We start from the raw sequence: 20,712 nt of genomic DNA, 5'->3' as shown, positions 1-20,712 counted from the left end.
AGAGGAATTAATACTATAGAAGAACAGAAGTTCTACTTTACAAAACAAGATGGACAATTTGGATTATTGAAGACACAAGCGGAAACATGTGTCCTGTGTTTTTACAGTAAGGATAGTGCTACATTTTCGAACATGAACTTTTCGTATAAGTGTGGCTCAGTGTGAAAAAAAAGTTTCTGAATTCTCCATTTATTTATTATACAGGTGACAGCAAACTCAGGTTTCCACTAATATTTTCAACTGCACATTTCTTTATTACAACAGCTTAGGCTATTCCAATAATCATAGTGCCTCCCTGCCTTGCCTATGCAGACAACACAGTGCCTTAATAGGAATAAACTGTGCAAGATTTCAGCTCCAGGAAATGTATGTTCCCAATTAGTTTGCTGCACTACACAGCTAACATATTAAGCAAAATATTTAGGTAATAACCGACTAAAGTGCATCTTTATATTTGAAAATGTATCCCTTTACAAGATATTACAACAGGGTTCTTTGTTCAATTTTTAATCTGGCATACACTTAAATCAGCATCTTGTAAGCATCAACAACAGTCTGGGCTGTTTCTAACAGAGAGTACAGTTTATTAAACGGCACACTGCCAATTTACTCTGGTGACCTTTAATTTGGCACAAATTTTCGTTACAAATAGTAATCCAGACTAAATAACTACATAGTTGCATGAGTTAGAGTCTTAAAAGGTATTTATGCAAAACTATCATCCTTTTTTAAAAAACAAAAATTGCTTGTCAACTCTGGAGAACAAGAACTCTCATTTCCAGAACTCAGAAATCCTCTGTCCTTGTGCTAAGCTGGTATCCAATATTGAATTCACAAAGTGTCACACAGGGAGTTTCTCCCGACTGCGTAACCTGGGTTTTCCTGACTACCAGCAGTCATCTCACTCTTTGTACTTCCTGTGAAGGTACTTTATCTGCACTGTAACACTACTATTTGGAAAAGGCTTGAATCTTCCATTTGGCATTTTTGAGGTGGGGGAAGCAGAGGTGTGAAGACACGAGGACGATATTACTTAAAATCAGGAGCAAATAGTTCCATCAGATCAGTTTTTCATTGTTTTTGAAGACCTGTGGTAGTGTCAGAATAAAGCTAAAAATACTTTAAATCTGCTATTTTTGTTGCTTTGATGAATGGAGCATATCAAGGTTTTAAATAACTTAGAATTACACTTCAAAAGAGGCAAAAGTGGACATAATCCATCAGCCATCGCTGTTGACAAAAACAACCTGCAGCTTACTGACATCTTTTTAAAAACTCCATTGCTGACTTCTGCTGGGATACGGTCCTGCAGGCACACCCACTGATCGCATAGCCAACCTTCATGTGTGAGCTCATTCAGTGAATGTCTGCAGCTTATTCAACCGTGGAAGGTTAAGTGATAAGGAGTGGCAATTGGAGTGATTTTCTCCCCCGCTTAGTTAAGAAGTCCCAAGGCCAAATTGCACCATTCCCCCCACCATCTTGGCTGATATCTGTTAACTCGCTCAGGCTGGGGATGCATGGCTCATTTCCATTCCAGACACTGTAATTACCAATTGTTCCATTGAGGATCTAACTTGGCTGGCACACTGGGGACTGCACAACTGAAGTGCTTTCAGACAAGGAGTGACAGCATAGCACAATATTAAGCTACTTTTATACTGACAGTTCTCATTTGGAGACCTGGAGAACCAAATCCATTAATTTGTACTCATCTATCGGAGAAATTAGGAGAGGCAGCCAAAATCGTACACAATGAGATGGGTCTTGAAGAGATTTTTTTTTACCAGTGCGAGAGAGGCGGAGAGGTTTCAGTAGGGATGCTCAGAGAGTTGGATGACAGTAGCTCTGCCACTAATGGTGAGGTGAAGGGTTTGATGTTTATAATGGGAGGGCAGCAAAGGGAGCATTAAAAGTTGTTCTGGAAGTGACAAAGCTATGTGTCAGTGTTTCAGCAGCAATGGGGCCATATGCATGAAATGATCCCTCTCACACATATAGAAAGTGGATGCACGATTGTGCAAACTGTTTGATACATGTGTAATCATCCTCATTTGGTGTCAATTTTACTTGGTTTCCCCTACTGATGTAACACTATTCAATCACAGGGTGGCAGGCTTGCCATCACAGTGGAAAGTCACCGTGTGAAGCTTTAATATTCTTTAAGTTCATGTTAAGGGGATGCAAATAAAATCAACTGTGAGGTCAGTTAATAAGGATATGCAATTTTGTTAACAAATCATAATTATTTTCAAAACAGAACAAATTACATCACTTTTTATTGTATGGAAACCATAAGGTTCAGATTGGTCAAGGAGAGACAGGAAAAGATCGCTGAATGTATCTGTCACTCTCCGCTCCCTTCCCAGCCCAGCGTTCCCCAGTATTCTGATGGTATATTTTCCATTGACTGTGTTTGTACCTAATTCACACATGGCACTTCAGCTTCTCCTTTAATGTATTACAAAAGCACTTTCATGCTGATGCAACTGCACCTGTTCCATTGCTGACTTAAACATCACTCTGTAAATCAGAGTTTACAAATTAGCTTAAAAAAGATATCCACTAAAGGCAACGTTTGGACTCAACTCACCGAGCTCTCCCGCAGTCTTAACATCAATGTTGTCATAGCCACTGCCTATCCGCACAATTATTCGCAGTGCTTTGAACTTCTCCAGGTCTTCTCTGGTTAGAGTGATATTGTGGTACATTAGTGCCCCCACTGCTTCATTTAGAACCTACAGAGAAAGAGAAATTATTGTTCAACTACGGCAGGTAGACATGAGAATGTCAATTCAGTGACTTCAGTCCCCCACGAACACTCGGCTAATGACTCACACAATACAGTTACAAACAAGCACATATGTGAAGTTCCTAAGCATCAGATATGAAACTATACCAGCAGCCTATTGCATTTACTTGTATGCAGACAATATCTATCGAATCCCAATAACCCGAACCCAACCACACAGGCACTTTTCAGCAGCAAAGATCTCTGGGCCCTATTCTCCTCCAGTGAGTGCAGATGCAGAACATATTTTGCATCCAGAACAGTGTAAATGATGGGCTGGTGCGAATATCTTCATAGCTTTTACATTTCCAAAAACATTGGGCTGGATTTTATGGGTCCCCTTGAGGTGGGGCCAGAGGCAGGGGGCATGGAGAATCGCAACAGGTGGTGATGGGGGGGCCTGTTGCCAAGCAGTCTTATTAGGGCCAGGATAGGCTGATGACGGCCTTCCAATCTAGAGACCAATTGAGGCCCATACGTGGCCTATTAATGGCCAATTAAGGGCCTCTTCCCACTGCCGCTGGGATTTACCTTGTAAAACGAGGTGCCTCCCTGCTGGATTGCCGGGGGCTGTGGGCGATCTGTGGCCTGTGAAGGACCCCTGCTGGGAACCACTTCATCCCCCACAGGTCCCCCCTCCCCGAGCTGCACGACCACCCCCTCACCCCGTCATTTGGCTAGGGACTTTCGGACTGGCCCCGGCAACTCCGCCTCACCTGCTGGGATAGAGGGGGATGTAAAAGGCGGGATAGAGGGGGATGTAAAAGGGGTGGGGGAGTTGCATTACTGGTTAAGGAGAATATCACAGCTGTACTGCGGGAGGACACCTCAGAGGGGTCATGCAGCGAGGCAATATGGGTGGAGTTCAGGAATAGGAAGGGTGCAGTCACGATGTTGGGGGTTTTCTACAGGCCTCCCAACAGGCAGCGGGAGGTAGAGGAGCAGATATGTAGACAGAATTTGGAAAGATGTAAAGGTAACAGGGTTGTAGTGGTGGGTGATTTTAACTTCCCCTATATTGACTGGGACTCACTTAGTGCTAGGGGCTTGGATGGGGCAGAATTTGTGAGGAGCATCCAGGAGGGCTTCTTGAAACAGTATGTAGATAGTCCAACTAGGGATGGGGCCATTCTGGACCTGGTATTGGGGAATGAGCCCGGCCAGATGGTCGAAGTTTCAGTGGGGGAGCATTTCGGGAGCAGTGACCATAATTCCATGAGTTTTAAGGTACTTGTGGATAAGGATAAGAGTAGTCCTCGGGTGAAGGTGCTAAATTGGGGGAAGGCTAATCATAACAATATTAGGCAGGAACTGAAGAATTTAGATTTGGGGCTGCTGTTTGAGGGTAAATCAACATCTGACATGTGGGAGTCTTTCAAACGTCAGCTGATTAGAATCCAGGACCAGCATGTTCCTGTGAGGAAGAAAGACAAGTTTGGCAAGTTTCGGGAAGCTTGGATAACGCGGGATATTGTGAGTCTAGTCAAAAAGCAAAAGGAAGCATTTGTAAGGGCTGGAAGGCTAGGAACAGACGAAGCACTTGAGGAATATAAAGACAGTAGGAAGGAACTTAAGCAAGGAGTTAGGAGGGCTAAAAGGGGTCATGAAAAGTCATTGGCAAACAGGATTAAGGAAAATCCCAAGGCTTTTTATACGTATATAAAGAGCAAGAGGGTAACCAGGGAAAGGGTTGGCCCACTCAAGGGCAGAGATGGGAATCTATGTGTGGAGCCAGAGGAAATGGGCGAGGTGCTAAATGAGTACTTTGCATCAGTATTCACCAAAGAGAAGGACTTGGTGGATGATGAGCCTAGGGAAGGGAGTGCAGATAGTCTCAGTCATCTCATTATCAAAAAGGAGGAGGGGTTGGGTGTCTTGCAAAGCATTAAGGTAGATAAGTCCCCAGGGCCTGATGGGATCTACCCGAGAATACTGAGGGAGGCAAGGGAGGAAATTGCTGGGGCCTTGACAGAAATCTTTGCATCCTCATTGGCTACAGGTGAGGTCCCAGAGGACTGGCGAATAGCCAATGTTGTTCCTTTGTTTAAGAAGGGTGGCAAGGATAATCCAGGAAATTATAGGCCGGTGAGCCTTACGTCAGTGGTAGGGAAACTATTAGAGAGGATTATTCAGGACAGGATTTACTCCCATTTGGAAACAAACAAATTTATTAGCGAGAGACAGCATGGTTTTGTGAAGGGGAGGTCGTGTCTTACTAATTTGATTGAGTTTTTTGAGGAAGTGACGAAGATGATTGATGAGGGAAGGGCAGTGGATGTTGTCTATATGGACTTTAGTAAAGCCTTTGACAAGGTCCCACATGGCAGATTGGTACAAAAGGTGACGTCACACAGGATCAGAGGTGAGCTGGCAAGATGGATACAGAACTGGCTCAGTCATAGAAGACAGAGGGTATCAGTGGATGGGTGTTTTTCTGAATGGAGGGATGTGACTAGTGGTGTTCCGCAGGGATCAGTGCTGGGACCTTTGCTGTTTGTAGTATATATAAATGATTTGGAGGAAAATGTAGGTCGTCTGATTAGTAAGTTTGCGGACGACACAAAGGTTGGTGGAGTTGCGGATAATGATGAGGATTGTCAGAGGATACAGCAGGATATAGATCGGTTGGAGACTTGGGCGGAGAAATGGCAGATGGAGTTTAATCCGGACAAATGTGAGGTAATGCATTTTGGAAGGTCTAATGCAGGTGGGAGGTATACACTAAATGGCAGAACCCTTAGGAGTATTGACAGGCAGAGAGATCTGGGTGTACAGGTCCACAGGTCACTGAAAGTGGCAACGCAGGTGGATAAGGTGGTCAAGAAGGCATACGGCATGCTTGCCTTCATCGGTTGGGGCAGAGTATAAAAATTGGCAAGTCATGTTGCAGCTGTACAGAACCTTAGTTAGGCCACACTTAGAATATTGCGTGCAATTCTGGTCGCCACACTACCAGAAGGACGTGGAGGCTTTGGAGAGGGTACAGAGGTGGTTTACCAGGATGTTGCCTGGTCTGGAGGGCATTAGCTATGAGGAGAGGTTGGAAAAACTCGGATTGTTTTCACTGGAACGACGGAGGTGGAGGGGCGACATGATAGAGATTTACAAAGTTATAAGCGGCATGGACAGAGTGGATAGTCAGAAGCTTTTTCCCAGGGTGGAAGAGTCAGTTACTAGGCGACATAGGTTTAAGGTGCGAGGGGCAAAGTTTTTTACACAGAGGGTGGTGAGTGCCTGGAACTTGCTGCCAGGGGAGGTGGTGGAAGCAGATACGATAGCGACTTTTAAGAGACATCTTGACAAATACATGAATAGGAAGGGAATAGAGGGATATGGGGCCCGGAAATGCAGAAGGTGTTAGTTTCAGCAGACATCAAGATCGGTGCAGGCTTGGAGGGCCGAATGGCCTGTTCCTGTGCTGTACTGTTCTTTGTTCTTTGCCTCTGGTCTGGGGTTCTAGCACTGGACCTGGGTCCAAGGCCTCTGTAATACCGGCAGTGGCCACCGCTCCAGGTGGCACTGCCGATACTGCTGAGCTGCCGGCCCTCTGCTTGGCCGGCAGCTCATGGAGGCAGTATCCCCGTCTTTAAAGGGACAGGGATCCCGGCTCCTGAAACTTTGATGTAAAAAGGCTGGAGGATTGCTCCAGGGAGAGGCAGAAAAAGGCCGAGGTGGGGTTCCCCACCTCCTACACAAAATCCTGTCAAGCCAGTCTCTGCCCTTTTTCTTGGAAGCAAATAACACTGATATTAATAAATTACGGACATCACATCAGAAGCACAAAGGCAATAATAAATAACTGTGGGGCGTTTAATTATTTTCTTCTACAAACAGTAAAGCATACCTGAAAAATTGATATAAAAACAAGAAATGCTGGAAATACACAGCAGGGCTGGCAGCATCTGTGGAGAGAGAAGCAGAGTCACCGTTTCAGGTCAGTGACCCTTCATCAGAACTGTTCTGATGAAGGGTCACTGACCTGAAACGTTAACTCTGCTTCTCTCTCCACAGATGCTGCCAGCCCTGCTGTGTATTTCCAGCATTTCTTGTTTTTATTTCAGATTTCCAGCATCTGCAGTAATTTGATTTTATTTAGTCCTGAAAAATTGATACCATACAGAAATTGGGCTGACATTTTCCTCATAATTGTAAGGCTGATAAAGATCTTGTTGTGAGTTAACAGCTGAGAATGTCATTTTATTTGTGAAAATGGATTGAAATTTGTGCTACTCACACTATTCATAGGGGTCCTTCAAGGGGTTAAATGTTGATTGGCAAAAAATGGAAAAACTGGCACAGAAATAATTAACTGTGTGAAGGGTTCGCTGAAGTCTCTAAAAGCCTTGTTGAAGGGAAGTTGTGCACAAATTGTGATAGACTGTTACATTTTTAGGGCTATACCAGATAGTTTACTCACGCTCAACCCTAATCATCACTCCTGTAAATGAGCCCTTGCTTTCTACAAGCTGGAGTGTGACTTGAAATGTACAACATCTGGCAACATATTGCTGCCCAGAGCCAAACAGAAACACTTGTCACTGTATTTAGCTCACTGAATTGACACTACACCATTTGTCTTCCCCTATATTTCAATTAACAGAGGAATAAACATGCTATCGGTGACGCAGGTTATAAACTATGAATCAGATTTATTAAAAATAATAATTGGACAGTAGCATGGAATCAATGCTGCTGATTCCACTTGATTACAGAATTTTTAACTCCTCTGGTACAAAAATAACCAACTCTGCCAACTCTCTTAGTTATTGCTGAAGATAGAGACACTTTGTTGAAGCTTTTCGACTTGTACTCATCACAACAATTCGCAAGAATACCAATGTAAGGGAAGCAACACATTTATACTGTATGAGAAGAGAGTGCTGATTAGTTGGCAAGTGAACTGTGATTGGTAGAGGCATTGCCATGGAGAATGCACCGGTTTATGGTGATTGATAGTTAACTGCCAAGCTTTGTTTGAAATTTAAACCATGTAGCTTGACTCTGATTGTTCAAAGCATTGCCCTGAGAAATGAACCAGCGAATGGCTGTCATTTTTTTGTTTTGTTGAAACAGGCGCAATGTGTGTACATGTTCTTTCCGTCCGCAGAGAACAGGGCCCTGTGTATTAATATATGTAGCTTCCAGTATGCGCAAATGCACGACACTGCGAGCCCTACTGACAATCTTAAATTGGTTGTCAGTGTAATTCTTGACAAACTGAGGATTATTTAGCAAATGTTGTCCAATCGCAGAATCACATCTAATGTTGGACACTGTATTTTGAGTTTTGCAAGCACGAGCTGGTTGGATACAGTCTGTACCTTAGTTATACTAAATCTGAATGTGCAACGCATCTGTGAGATTTGCTCACTGGCAATGAATTTTTAGCCTCTAACTTGATTAGGACAGAAAAACTGAATGCAGCCACAGAGAGAGTTACTCACTCCCTTTGAAGTTGGAAAGTGGAATACAGGAAATGAAACAGTGCCTTCTTCCAACTCATGAACAAAGCTAAACAATGTGGTTGACTCTTAACTTCCCTCTGAAATGACCTAGCAAGCCACTCAGTTGTCAAGGGCAATTAGGAATGGACGACAAATGCTGGCCTTGCCAGTAATGCCCACATCCCATGAAAGAATAAAAAAAAAGTGAGGATTGTAGCAGTCTTCAGGAGGACACAGACAGACTGGTGAATTGGGCAGTCACATGGCAGATGAAAGTTAATGCAAGTAAGTGCGAAGTGATACATTTTGAAAGGAAAAAGGTGGAACAGCATTATAGATTAAATGGTAAGATTTCAATGGGGGTAGGAACTGAGATCTGGGGTTCACATACACAACAGAGCAGAAGAAGTTGAAAAGGCTGTTTAAAAAAATACAGGGATCCTGGGCTTTATAAATACAGGCACAGAGTACAAAAGCAAAGAAGTTAGGTTAAATCTTTATAAATACTGGTTAGGCCCCAGCTGAAGTAGGAGATTTACTAGAATGGTATGGGGGATAAGGGACTTTAGTTATGTGGAGAGACTAGAGAAGCTGGGATTGTTCTCCTTCAAGCAAAGGAGGTTAAGGAGAGATTTAATTGAGGCACTCAAAGTGATGAAGGGTTTCATTGAGTAAATAGAGAAACTGTTTTCACTAGCAGTAGAGTCAGTAACAAATGGACACAGATTTAAGGTAATTGGGGAGATGAGGAGAATTTTTTTTTTAAAAACACAGTGAGATTTTATGATGTGGACGTCACTGCCCAAAAGGGTGGTAGAAGCAGATTCAATAGTAATGTCCAAAAAGAAACTGGATGTATACTTAAAAAGGAAACATTTGCAGGGTTATGGGGAAAAAGCAGGGGCTTGGGACTAATTGGATAGCTCGTTCAAAAAGAGCCGGAATAGACAAGATGGGCCAAATGGCCCTCTTCAGTGCTGTATCATTCTATGAAACTGAAGTTTCCTGAACTCCATTCAGTGGTTAGACTCAAATCCCTTCACACCTGACTCTAAACATCTTTACTGCAATTGGCTCACTTCAGAACAATGTAAGCACAGAATCTACAGACTGTTTTGATGAAAGGTCACTGACCTGAAACATTAACTCTGTTTCTCTCTCCACAGATGCTGCCTAACATTTCTGCATTTTATTTCACATTTCAAGCATCTGCTTTTGAATCTACAGAAGGGTTTACTTCTCAGTCGCAGACAGGCAGATTTTCCTCGGGTGTTATGACAATGTAACTCCTGCTGTGGTGGGAGGTGGGGGGTGGGGCTCGGTTGAAGAAGCAAGAAAGAAAGATTGGGCAGCTAGCAAACTCACTGGTTTCTCACAACTTCTGAGATCTTCAGAAAGTGATGGGGGGGAATGGGAGTGGTGAACACAAAATATGCCTACCTGAAAACAACCATACATATTCTAATGAGGACAAATAATTGGAATCTGTCATTTAATGCATCTGCTGTCATTTGCACCATAGTAACATAGCGCATGAGAAACATCAGCACATATCTTGCAAATCTAATACAATCGATTGCAGGGTGATATCTGAGGCCTATCCACATTGTTATGACCGAGGCGGGAGGAGTGCACTGTTTATTCTAGTTCCACTTCTCCACAGGTCACAACATATATTTAAATTTTTTCCCACTTACTGATAGTCAATCACAGACTCTATTTTCATCCCAGAATAAAACACACCAACCAGGTTTCTTTAATAAACAACAAAATTATCAGTTTATTATAAAACAAGTCTTAACCAGTAAAGAAGCAAAGCATTAATACACATATCGAAATGTAGAAGTTCCCTTTTTACCGTAGCCCCTTACACACATACACCGGTTAACTGAAGAAATAAAGAGATTTACTCTTTCGAGCTCTAGTACAAAAAAACAAAAAAAAATGTTGGCCAAAATACTTGCTAAGTCTTGAATAAAAAAGGAGAAGCTATGAAAAGATGTCAGAAGTCCTTTTCTGGTTCGGCGTCCCAAATACATATAGACCGCTGTCACTGGGATCTTCCTAGAACAGTTCTTGTCAGGCAACATTGAAGATTAGTTTGGATCGGCTTTCCAGGGAAAATGCAGTAACAAGGGGTTTCAGGCAGTTTCTTACACTTGCTTCTCGCGAGATGGAAAACTGACAGGCTTTTTCAAAGAGCTGGAGCAGACTGAGCTGGGTGTTGTTCCCTTGGCAGGTTTTCTCCAACTATCTTTTCAAACCATTGTCCATATCCCAACTCACTGACCAAAGCGAAACCAAAAACAATGTCACAAGAGTCAAGCCTCCCGACCCCTCCTGACCTGTCACTTCTTGGTAAACATCTTACCCCAAGTCAAAAACAACCCCTGCTGGGTAATTATTTAAAGACAGGTGCCTTCTAGTAACTGCTACAATCCAGACCTCTCCGTGACCCTTGTAAACAAAAAATCCATGGACTCCTTTTCAGTTTTAAAACACAAATCTTCAAAATTTAATAAAAAAATGGAAGCACTTGTAACACCTTATTCACACTCACCAATAGAGGAAGGAAACCTGCTGAAATTATGGAATTAAGTCTGACCCAAGAAATTGGCCTAAAATCAGCAGGCATTGGAGTGGGTGCAGGAGGCTGGATGTAAAGCTGGCCAAGAGTATTTCTCAAAGGCCAGTATATAATTTTTTTTTAAAATGATGGCAGAACAGATAGGGTGAACTTCTAATCAGTCACACTGCAGTGACTGGCAGCCCATCGTCACTGCTGTCCTCAAACTGAAACATGCCACCTTCCTTGAACTCAACCCTCCATGACAGACCATAAGGGAATCTGAATGACAGCTCACATACTAAACCAAACAAGTTGCTGCTGACGAGTCAGCTATTTCACTTGTGTGTGAGTCATTCGTTGATTTCTTTTCTTCATGTGCTTCTGAAACTATCTGCCATTTATTTGCATTTTCTCTATTTAAGACTTCTGATCTGCAAGCTGACCATGCAAGTCATTTTAAATAGAAGAGGGGAAAGTTATTTAAAAGTCTTCGAATGTCTTCGTTCCTTGTATGAAACTTTCCATGGGTGCATTCTTCTTGTGCCTGGACTGCTAAATTTCCATAGTCACCATCAGTTGCCCCAGGATTGGCTGCTGGTGTTATGTCTTTTTTAAAACCCAATATGGACAGCACTACAGGGAAATGACAGGCAATTCTGGATATTCAATGTGGTACATTCTAAAGAGAGTCAATGTGTTTATTGAAACTGGCCCATGGCAAAATATTCCAGGCTGCATGTTTCAAGAAAGTAAACATATAGGACCCAAATTCCACCATCACGGGATCCCGGTCCTGGCCTAAATCCTAAATTGAGAGATTGATAATTTAAATATACAGATGCAGGCAGGCTGTGTAAATCCAGCCTACCATGACTCAGAAAGGCGGGGTGGGGGGGGTGGGTGGAGGGAGGGGGAGAGGCAGAAAACTCCTGCAAAGGAAGTTAGATGCCAAAAGTGTCCTAAATGCCACAAGGTTTTCTAAGCACTCCACTCAAAGCTGGTTTCAAACATTTTGTGGAGCACAAACCTCCAGGTTAGAGATGAAGTGCAGCTAATTTAACCCTCTCCTCTACAGGCTTAAGTTAAGTCATGTGCAGTGGTAGGGTTACATGGCAGAAATTCTGGCACAACAGGTTTTACCCTCAGTATCCTGTTATTTGCATACATGCATCACTTTGGGGGTGATGGTTAGTGTGTATGTTAGGCCAGATGTAATGTTGGTGTATCTGACTTAGCTTCAAATTCCACTATCAGGATTTACACCACTTTCGTCTTAAAAAGATTGAGGAATTTCAGGCCCTATGGTTCTTACATTAATGGAAACAGTGCCTATGACCTACTCTGCTGCACCAATTATGATCAAAATACCTCGTCATCATTTCCTAAGCAGAGAATTGAATACAAGATACTTTTTAAGTCATTCATTTTGCCCCAGACCTATCTGCAAAGCAGACCTAACATCAGTCACCAGGATAAACGCAATCTACCCTGGACATAGCATTCTTGGCTTTTTGGCAGAAAAACTATTTAAATTTGCACGGTGGACTTCTTTTAATTCACATTAAATTTTGTTCTTTTATAATGTAGCCTGCATTCCTCTACCAGATGTGCAGCGCTACTAAAGAACAGAACAGAAAATTTGGGATTATTTGTTGGTAAGTCAAACTGACCTCCAGCTATAAGAACTAACTACAACTTATCAAATTCCTACAAAAAACACACAACACAAGGAATGTTTCTATCACAGTTATCACAGTGTCAAATATTTTGCAAATTGAAGCCTCCTTGCAAAAATGTATCGGTCCCTCCCTGCTTTATCTGAGAAGTCAATTGTAAAGCAGCAGCATCTACTTTTGTGGATCAAGGAGAGGCTATGGCATAATGGTAATGTCACTAGACTCGTAACCCTAAGGCTACTGCTCTGGGGACATGGGTTCGAATCCCACCACAGCAGATGATGGAATTTGAATTCAATTAATAAATCTGGAATTAAAAGCTAGTCTAATGGTGATCATGAAAGCATTGCCGATTGTTGCAAAAACTCGTCTGGTTCACTGGTGCCCTTTAGGGAAGGAAATCTGCTGTCCTTACCTGGTCTGGTCCTAAATGTGATTCCAGACCCACAGCAATGTGATTGACTCTTAAATACCCTGTGAAATGGCCTAACAAGCCATTCAATTGTATCAACCACTACAAACTGGACGGACCACCCGGTATTGACCTAGGCACCGACAACGGCAATCCTGTCGAGCCTGCAAAGTCCTCCTCACTAACGTCCGGGGGGCTTTGTGCTGAAAGTGGGAGAGCTGCCCCACAGACTAGACAAGCAACAGCCAGGACATACCCAGCAGAGGTGGCGGCACAGTGGTATACAGGTGGGAGGGAGTTGCCCTGGGTGTCCTCAACATTGACTCTGGACCCCATGAAGTCTCATGGCATCAGGTCAAACATGGGTAAGGAAAACTCCAGCTGATTACCACCTACTGCACCACCCCCCCACACCCCCCCTCCCTTGGTTGATGAATCAGTACTCCTCCATGTTGAACACCAACTGGATGAAGCATTGAGCGTGACAAGGGTGCGGAATGTACTCTTGATGGGAGACTTCAATGTCCATCACCAAGTGTGGCTCGGTAGCACCATTGACCAAGCTGGCCGACTCCTAAAGGATATAGCTGCTAGACTGGGTCTGCGGCAGGTGGCAAGGGAACCAACAAGAGGGAAAAATCTACTTGACCTCATCCTCATCCAACTACCTGATGCACCTGGCCATGACAGATTTGGTAGGAGTGGCCACTGCACAGTCCTTGTGGAGAAGTCCCATCTTCACATTGAGGATACCCTCCATCGTGTTACGTGGCACTATTGCTGTGCTAAATGGGATAGTTTTCGAACAGATCTAGCAACTCAAAACTGGGCATGCATGAGGGGCTATGGGCCATCCGCAGCAGCAGAATTGTATTGAACCACAATCTGTAACCTCATGGCCTGGCATATCCCTCACTCTACCATTACCATCAAGCCGGGGGACCAACCCTGGTTCAATGAAGAGTGCAGAATGGCATGCCTGAAGCAGCACCAGGCATACCTCAAAAATGAGGTGTCAGCGTGGTGAAGCTACAACACAGGACTACTTGCATGCCAAACAGCAGAAGCAACATGCAATAGACAGAGCTAAGCGATCCCACAACCAATGGATCAGATCTAAACTTTGCAGTCCTACCACATTCAGTTGTGAATTGTGGTGGACAATTAAATAACTGACAGGAGGCAGAGGCTCCACAAATATCCCCATCCCTAACGATGGGGAAGCCCAGCACATCAGTGCAAACAACAAGGCTGAAGTATTTGCATCCATCTTCAGCCATAAGTGCCGAGTGGATGATCCATCTCAGCCTCCTCCTGAAGTCCCCAGCATCACGGATGCCAGTCTTCAGTCAATCCGATTCACTCCACGTTATATGAAGAAACGACTGAAGGCACTGGATATTGCAAAGGCTACGGGCCCTGACAATATTCCGGCAATAGTACTGAAGACCTGTGCTCCAGAACTAGCTGCGCCCCAGCCAAGCTGTTCCAGTACAGCTCCAACACTGACATCTACCCAGCAATATGGAAAATTGTCCATGTTTGTCCAATACACAAAAAGCAGGACAAATCTAACCTGGTCAACTCCCACCCTATCAGTCTACTCTCGATCATCAGCAAAGTGTTGGAAGGTGTCATTGACAGTGCTATCAAGTGGCACTTGCTCAGCAATAACCTGCTCACTGACGCTCAATTTGGGTTCCACCAGGGCCACTTAGCTACTAACCTCATTACAGCCTTTGTCCAAATATGAACAAATTAGCTGAACTCCAGATGTGAGGTGAGAGTGACTGCCCTTGACAGTAACGCAGCATTTGACCGAGTATGGCATCAAGGAACCCTTGCAAAATTGGAATCAATGGGAATCAGGGAGAAAGCTCTCCACTGGTTGGAGTCATACTTAGCACAAATGAAGATGGTTGTGGTTGTTGGAGGTCAGTCATCTGAGCCCCAGGACATCACTGCAGGAGTTCCTCAGGGCAGTGTCCTAGGCCCAACCATCTTCAGCTGCTTCATCAATGACCTCCCTTCAATCATATGGTTAGAAGTGGGGATGTTCGTTGATGATTGCACGAAGTTCAGCATCATTCACAACTCCTCAGATACTGAAGCAACCCATGTCCATATGCAGCAAGACCTGGACAACATTCAGGCTTAGACTGATAAGTGGCAAGTAACAATTGCGCCACACAAGTGCCAGGCAATGACCATCTCCAACAAGAGAATCTAACCATTTCCGCTTGCCGTTCAATGGCATTACCATCGCTGAATTCCACACTTTCAACATCCTGGGTGTTATCATTGACCAGAAACTGAACTGGAGCAGCATAAATGCTGTGGCTACATGAGCAGGTCAGAGGCTGGGAATTCTGTGGCGAGTGACTCACCTCCTATCGCCCCAAAACCTGTCCACCATCTGCAAGGCACAAGTCAGGAGTATGATGGAATACTCTCCATTTGCCTGGATGAGTGCAGCTCCAACAACACTTAAGAAGCTCAACACCATCCAAGACAAAGCAGCCCTTTTGACTGGTACCCCATCCACCCCCCTCACGATTCACTCCCTCCACCACCCACGCACAGTGGCAGCAGTGTGTACTATCTACAAGATGCACTGCAGCAACTCACCAAGGCTCCTTCTACAACATCTTCCAAACCTGCGACCTCTACCACCTAGAAGGACAAGGGCAGCAGGCGCATGGGAACACCACCGCCTGCAAGTTCCTCTCCAAGCTACACCAGCATGACTTGAAACTATATCGCCGTTCCTTCGCTGTTGCGAGGTCAAAATCCTGGAACTCCCCTCCTAACAGCGCTGTGGGTGTACCTACATACCAAGGCCTGCAACGGTTCAAGAAGGCAGCTCACCACAACTTTCTCAAACACAATTAGGGATGGGCAATAAATGCTGGCACAGCCAGCAATGACAACATCCGACGAACAAATAAAAAAAAAATTCAGGATATATACTTCAATCAAATTGCCAGTAAAGAATCATTTCTATAACCCAGCTTGCCACAAAAGTTCCTCTTTTGGAACTGAGCCTAAAGCCCTAGGATGCAGAGTATTTTCCCCAAGCCGTAAGAAAAAGGATGGCCATAGTTTAAACCATCAGAGAACTGCTCGCTGCATTGGAGGAAGACTGAGACACATTCTAAGTAGGTTTTGGCATGGTGGTCATCAAAGAAAAGAGATATTGTAGCCAACTATAATCTTTATCTGTGAGCGTTTCCACTGTGTTTTACTTACTGTAATATATGTGCTGTGATACAACCAATGAAATGGCTAAGGGAGACCGTGATCGACACTGTGTGGAGCTTGAATTGTTGGAATATAATCCATTGTAGAAGCACACACCTATATGGAATAATTTTTCAAAATAGCATGATTTCCCGAATTCTAAAGCACTGCCTGCACTGGAAATATGAGAACCTTTACAAGAAAGAGAATGACAGTGAAGAGCTAGAAACAACTAAGAAAATGCATGAAAGGGTTGAACGGAAGCAAACCAAATCATGAAATACTAAAAAGTACAGGTTACCAAGAGCAACTGATACACATACATGCAAATCTGGCAAGTGCTGGGGGAGGGGTGAGGGTGTGATGTGGCCAAAAGATTTACTTCAGAAAGAAAGCTCCAAAGCTCTGCATGCTAAAGGATGTTAATGTCTCCCCTGCAGAATTATGTCTCTTGGTGCATAAGCCTAATCCTCGCTAGGGCTTCCTAATCTGATCTTTTTTTTTATTAGAACATTACAGCGCAGAACAGGCCCTTCGGCCCTCGATGTTGCGCCGACCTGTGAAACCATCTGACCTACACTATTCCATTTTCATCCATATGTCTGTCCAATGACCACTTAAATGCCCTTAAAGTTGGCGAGTCTACTACTGTTGCAGGCAGGGCGTTCCACGCCCCTACTACTCTCTGAGTAAAGAAACTACCTCTAACATCTGTCCTATATCTATCACCCCTCAACTTAAAGCTATGTCCCCTCGTGTTTGCCATCACCATCCGAGGAAAAAGACTCTCACTATCCACCCTATCTAACCCTCTGATTATCTTATATGTCTCTATTAAGTCACCTCTCCTCCTCCTTCTCTCCAACGAAAACAACCTCAAGTCCCTCAGTCTTTCCTCGTAAGACCTTCCCTCCATACCAGGCAACATCCTAGTAAATCTCCTCTGCACCCTTTCCAAAGCTTCCACATCCTTCCTATAATGCGGTGACCAGAACTGCACGCAATACTCCAGGTGCGGTCTCACCAGAGTTTTGTACAGCTGCAGCATGACCTCGTGGCTCCGAAACTCGATCTCTCTACTAATAAAAGCTAACACACCATATGCCTTCTTAACAGCCCTATTAACCTGGGTAGCAACTTTCAGGGATTTATGTACCTGGACACCAAGATCTCTCTGTTCATCTACACTACCAAGAATCTTCCCATTAGCCCAGTACTCTGCATTCCTGTTACTCCTTCCAAAGTGAATCACCTCACACTTTTTCGCATTAAACTCCATTTGCCATCTCTCAGCCCAGCTCTGCAGCCTATCTATGTCCCTCTGTACCCTACAACATCCTTCGGCACTATCCACAACTCCACCGACCTTCGTGTCATCCGCAAATTTACTAACCCACCCTTCTACACCCTCTTCCAGGTCATTTATAAAAATGACAAACAGCAGTGGCCCCAAAACAGATCCTTGCGGTACACCACTAGTAACTAAACTCCAGGATGAACATTTGCCATCAACCACCACCCTCTGTCTTCTTTCAGCTAGCCAATTTCTGATCCAAAGCTCTAAATCACCTTCAACCCCATACTTCCGTATTTTGTGCAATAGCCTACCGTGGGGAACCTTATCAAACGCCTTACTGAAATCCATATACACCACATCCACGGCTTTACCCTCATCCACCTGTTTGGTCACCTTCTCAAAAAACTCAATAAGGTTTGTGAGGCACGACCTACCCTTCACAAAACCGTGCTGACTATCGCTAATGAACTTATTCTTTTCAAGATGATTATAAATCCTATCTCTTATAACCTTTTCCAACATTTTACCCACAACTGAAGTAAGGCTCACAGGTCTATAATTACCAGGGCTGTCTCTACTCCCCTTCTTGAACAAGGGGACAACATTTGCTATCCTCCAGTCTTCCGGCACTATTCCTGTCGACAATGACGACATAAAGATCAAGGACAAAGGCTCTGCAATCTCCTCTCTGGCTTCCCAGAGAATCCTAGGATAAATCCCATCTGGCCCAGGGGACTTATCTATTTTCACACTTTCAAAAATTGCTAACACCTCCTCCTTGTGAACCTCAATCCCATCTAGCCTCGTAGTCTGTATCTCAGTATTCTCCTCGACAACATTTTCTTTCTCTACTGTAAATACTGACGAAAAATATTCATTTAACGCTTCCCCTATCTCCTCTGATTCCACACACAACTTCCCACTACTATCCTTGATTGGCCCTAATCTAACTCTCGTCATTCTTTTATTCCTGATATACCTATAGAAAGCCTTAGGGTTTTCCTTGATCCTATCCGCCAATGACTTCTCGTGTCCTCTCCTTGCTCTTCTTAGCTCTCCCTTTAGATCCTTCCTGGCTAGCTTGTATCTCTCAAGCGCCCATAGTTAAGGCTTCAGTGGAGAGTTAGCACATGCAGTTCATGGGTGTTGGGTTATTGGGATGTGCTCTGTATTAATGCAACGATAATTTGTTTTTTTTTTTGTTGACAGGCTGGGGATTTTACAATTTGTTCTTAGAATATGAAAGCCATTACAGGAATCAGTCACTGTTACTAAACCCATCAGAATCTGAGGTTACTCAAAGGTTTCTTAATCTGACAAAAACCCTAACTAGATAGGGGGGAGAGGAGGTGGAGTTGATGCTAGAAGGACAAAATGGATAAATTGGCACTGTTTTACCTTATTCTAACTGAGGTTAAAACGGAATACTACCTTTTCATGGATCTCCTGAGTAGATTGTGCGTCACAGAAAGCAACAGTTGCCATGTCCTTCAGAATTGGCATCTCCACGGTACAGTCTCTGCCATCTAGCAGTGCCACCAGAGGGCGTGGGTGCATTGGTCCATTCATAATTTGCGGACGGATACCTGCAAAGAAGAAATGAATGAAAACTGTTATTAAAGGGAAGTTCAGATTGGGTTAGCACTGATCTTCAGCAAACTGAAATTGAACCAAAGAAACCAACAGTAAAAAGCAATGTAGAAAGAAAATGCTGGAAATCTGAAATAAAAATAGCTGCCAGTGGAATAATGACTAGAATTACAATTTAAGCACTGGTTTGTGTGTTTCCTTTTAAACACAATTGACACAATTGTGAAATGTGATCAGTAAAAATCCTGGAATTCCATACAATAAAAATGGTATTTGCCATTTTAAACCTGTGGCCTTGACTATCATCCATTCCCTTACAAAATGTAGTCAGCAAGCATTCCCATTCTATATAGGCTACATTCTCAACACGAAAGGCCCATTGTGAGCATTCTTTGTGCAGCAATTCTTACCATACAATTCATCACACTGTTTTCATGCAGGCCCCCACCTGCCTAGAATGCGGCATATTAATTTTGCCACATGGACATTAAATTTCAAATTGATGCTGGGAATAAGAGAAGGTCTATTACAAGGACTGTCAGACCTTGGCTGGAAAAAATATTTACATGCTAACAGACATTGAAGGCAGGGAAGCGCACTCCATTCCCTGCTAAGATGATACAATACACAGAGCCAATATATGGTCAGACCAGTTAGTCATATGACTAACCTGCTTGGCAACCTGGGGGGGTTCTGAATTGTCCACTTTGAACTGAGAGCCTGCAGAAAGCAGAATGCTCCTGGACTGAAGAAGATCTCCTGTCTGTCTGTCTACTCCCATCTGTTTCTCACAAGCCTCTGAATCCACTGAAGACACATGAACCCCAAGAGAAAAAAGTCTCCTACAGTGAACAAGGTTTAAGAAGAATACTGGGCCCCAATGAAAAGCAAGATCTAACTACAAACAAAGACGCTACAGTGAGCTCAAAGAACCGTAACAAAAACTCTTCAGATATTGCCTCAAACTTCTCAACTTTATTTTTCTTCTCTTTTCTGTCTCTATTTGCATGTGTGTATCGCGTATGCATGCTAGCGTGGGCGTGGTGTGTATCCATAGGCGTTAACCGAATTAGAGTTTAAGTTCAAGTTTAATAAATTTCAATCTTTCTTCTTTAAACCTAAAAAAGCCTGTTTGTGCTGGTTTCTTTGCCTTATGATTGGAAAGTGGTGAACAAGGATTCACCAAGGGGGAGCTAAAAACATAGTCTGTTCAAAATGAAACCCTGTTACAGTAAGACCAGGTGAAGGCTGAAAGGGCACCCTAGACCTCTTTCTCACCTGGTCGTAACTGTATAAAAATAAAAACCTTCTAGCATGAGCATGACAGCCCTCGTGTACTTGCATTGCGATTCTGGCTGCTGACCGCCTGCCACTCAGATCCTCCTAACACAGTTGTCACTTTTCACCAGTGAAAGAGGAAAGGTTGCAGGAATATAAGGAAAGAGCAGACGAGTGGGACTAACTGGATTCCTCTTCGTCAGAGCTGGTGCAGACTCGAGCGGCCGATGATTAGGTGTTCCGGGTGAGGGGCAAGAGAGTGGACCCTTAAATCACATTTGTTTTCATAAAATCCATAAAGCTGCATTTCCAACAACAAGGATTATATTTCAAAAGTACTTCATTGGCTGTAAAGTGCTTTAAGATGTCTGGGTGATCGTGAAAAGCGCTATATAAATGCAAGTCTTTCTTTTGT

General features: G+C 43.6%; 1 protein-coding gene across 11 annotated transcripts in view; it reads right to left on the bottom strand.

The window, feature by feature from the left end:
• Positions 1–20,712, bottom strand: part of LOC137380631 (C-terminal-binding protein 2) — a 318,116-nt gene that overhangs the window by 57,651 nt on the left and 239,753 nt on the right. For all 11 annotated transcript variants that reach the window (XM_068052766.1, XM_068052764.1, XM_068052765.1 and 8 more), the window contains 2 exons: positions 18,861–19,015; positions 2,594–2,738 (listed from right to left, as the gene is read on the bottom strand). In XM_068052766.1, the coding sequence (XP_067908867.1) occupies positions 2,594–2,738; positions 18,861–19,015 (300 nt within the window). The remainder of the gene's footprint in view (positions 1–2,593; positions 2,739–18,860; positions 19,016–20,712) is intronic.

Source organism: Heterodontus francisci, chromosome 20 (assembly GCF_036365525.1).
Source record: "Heterodontus francisci isolate sHetFra1 chromosome 20, sHetFra1.hap1, whole genome shotgun sequence".
Taxonomy (NCBI): domain Eukaryota; kingdom Metazoa; phylum Chordata; class Chondrichthyes; order Heterodontiformes; family Heterodontidae; genus Heterodontus; species Heterodontus francisci.
This window is presented reverse-complemented; position numbering and strand designations above follow the sequence as displayed.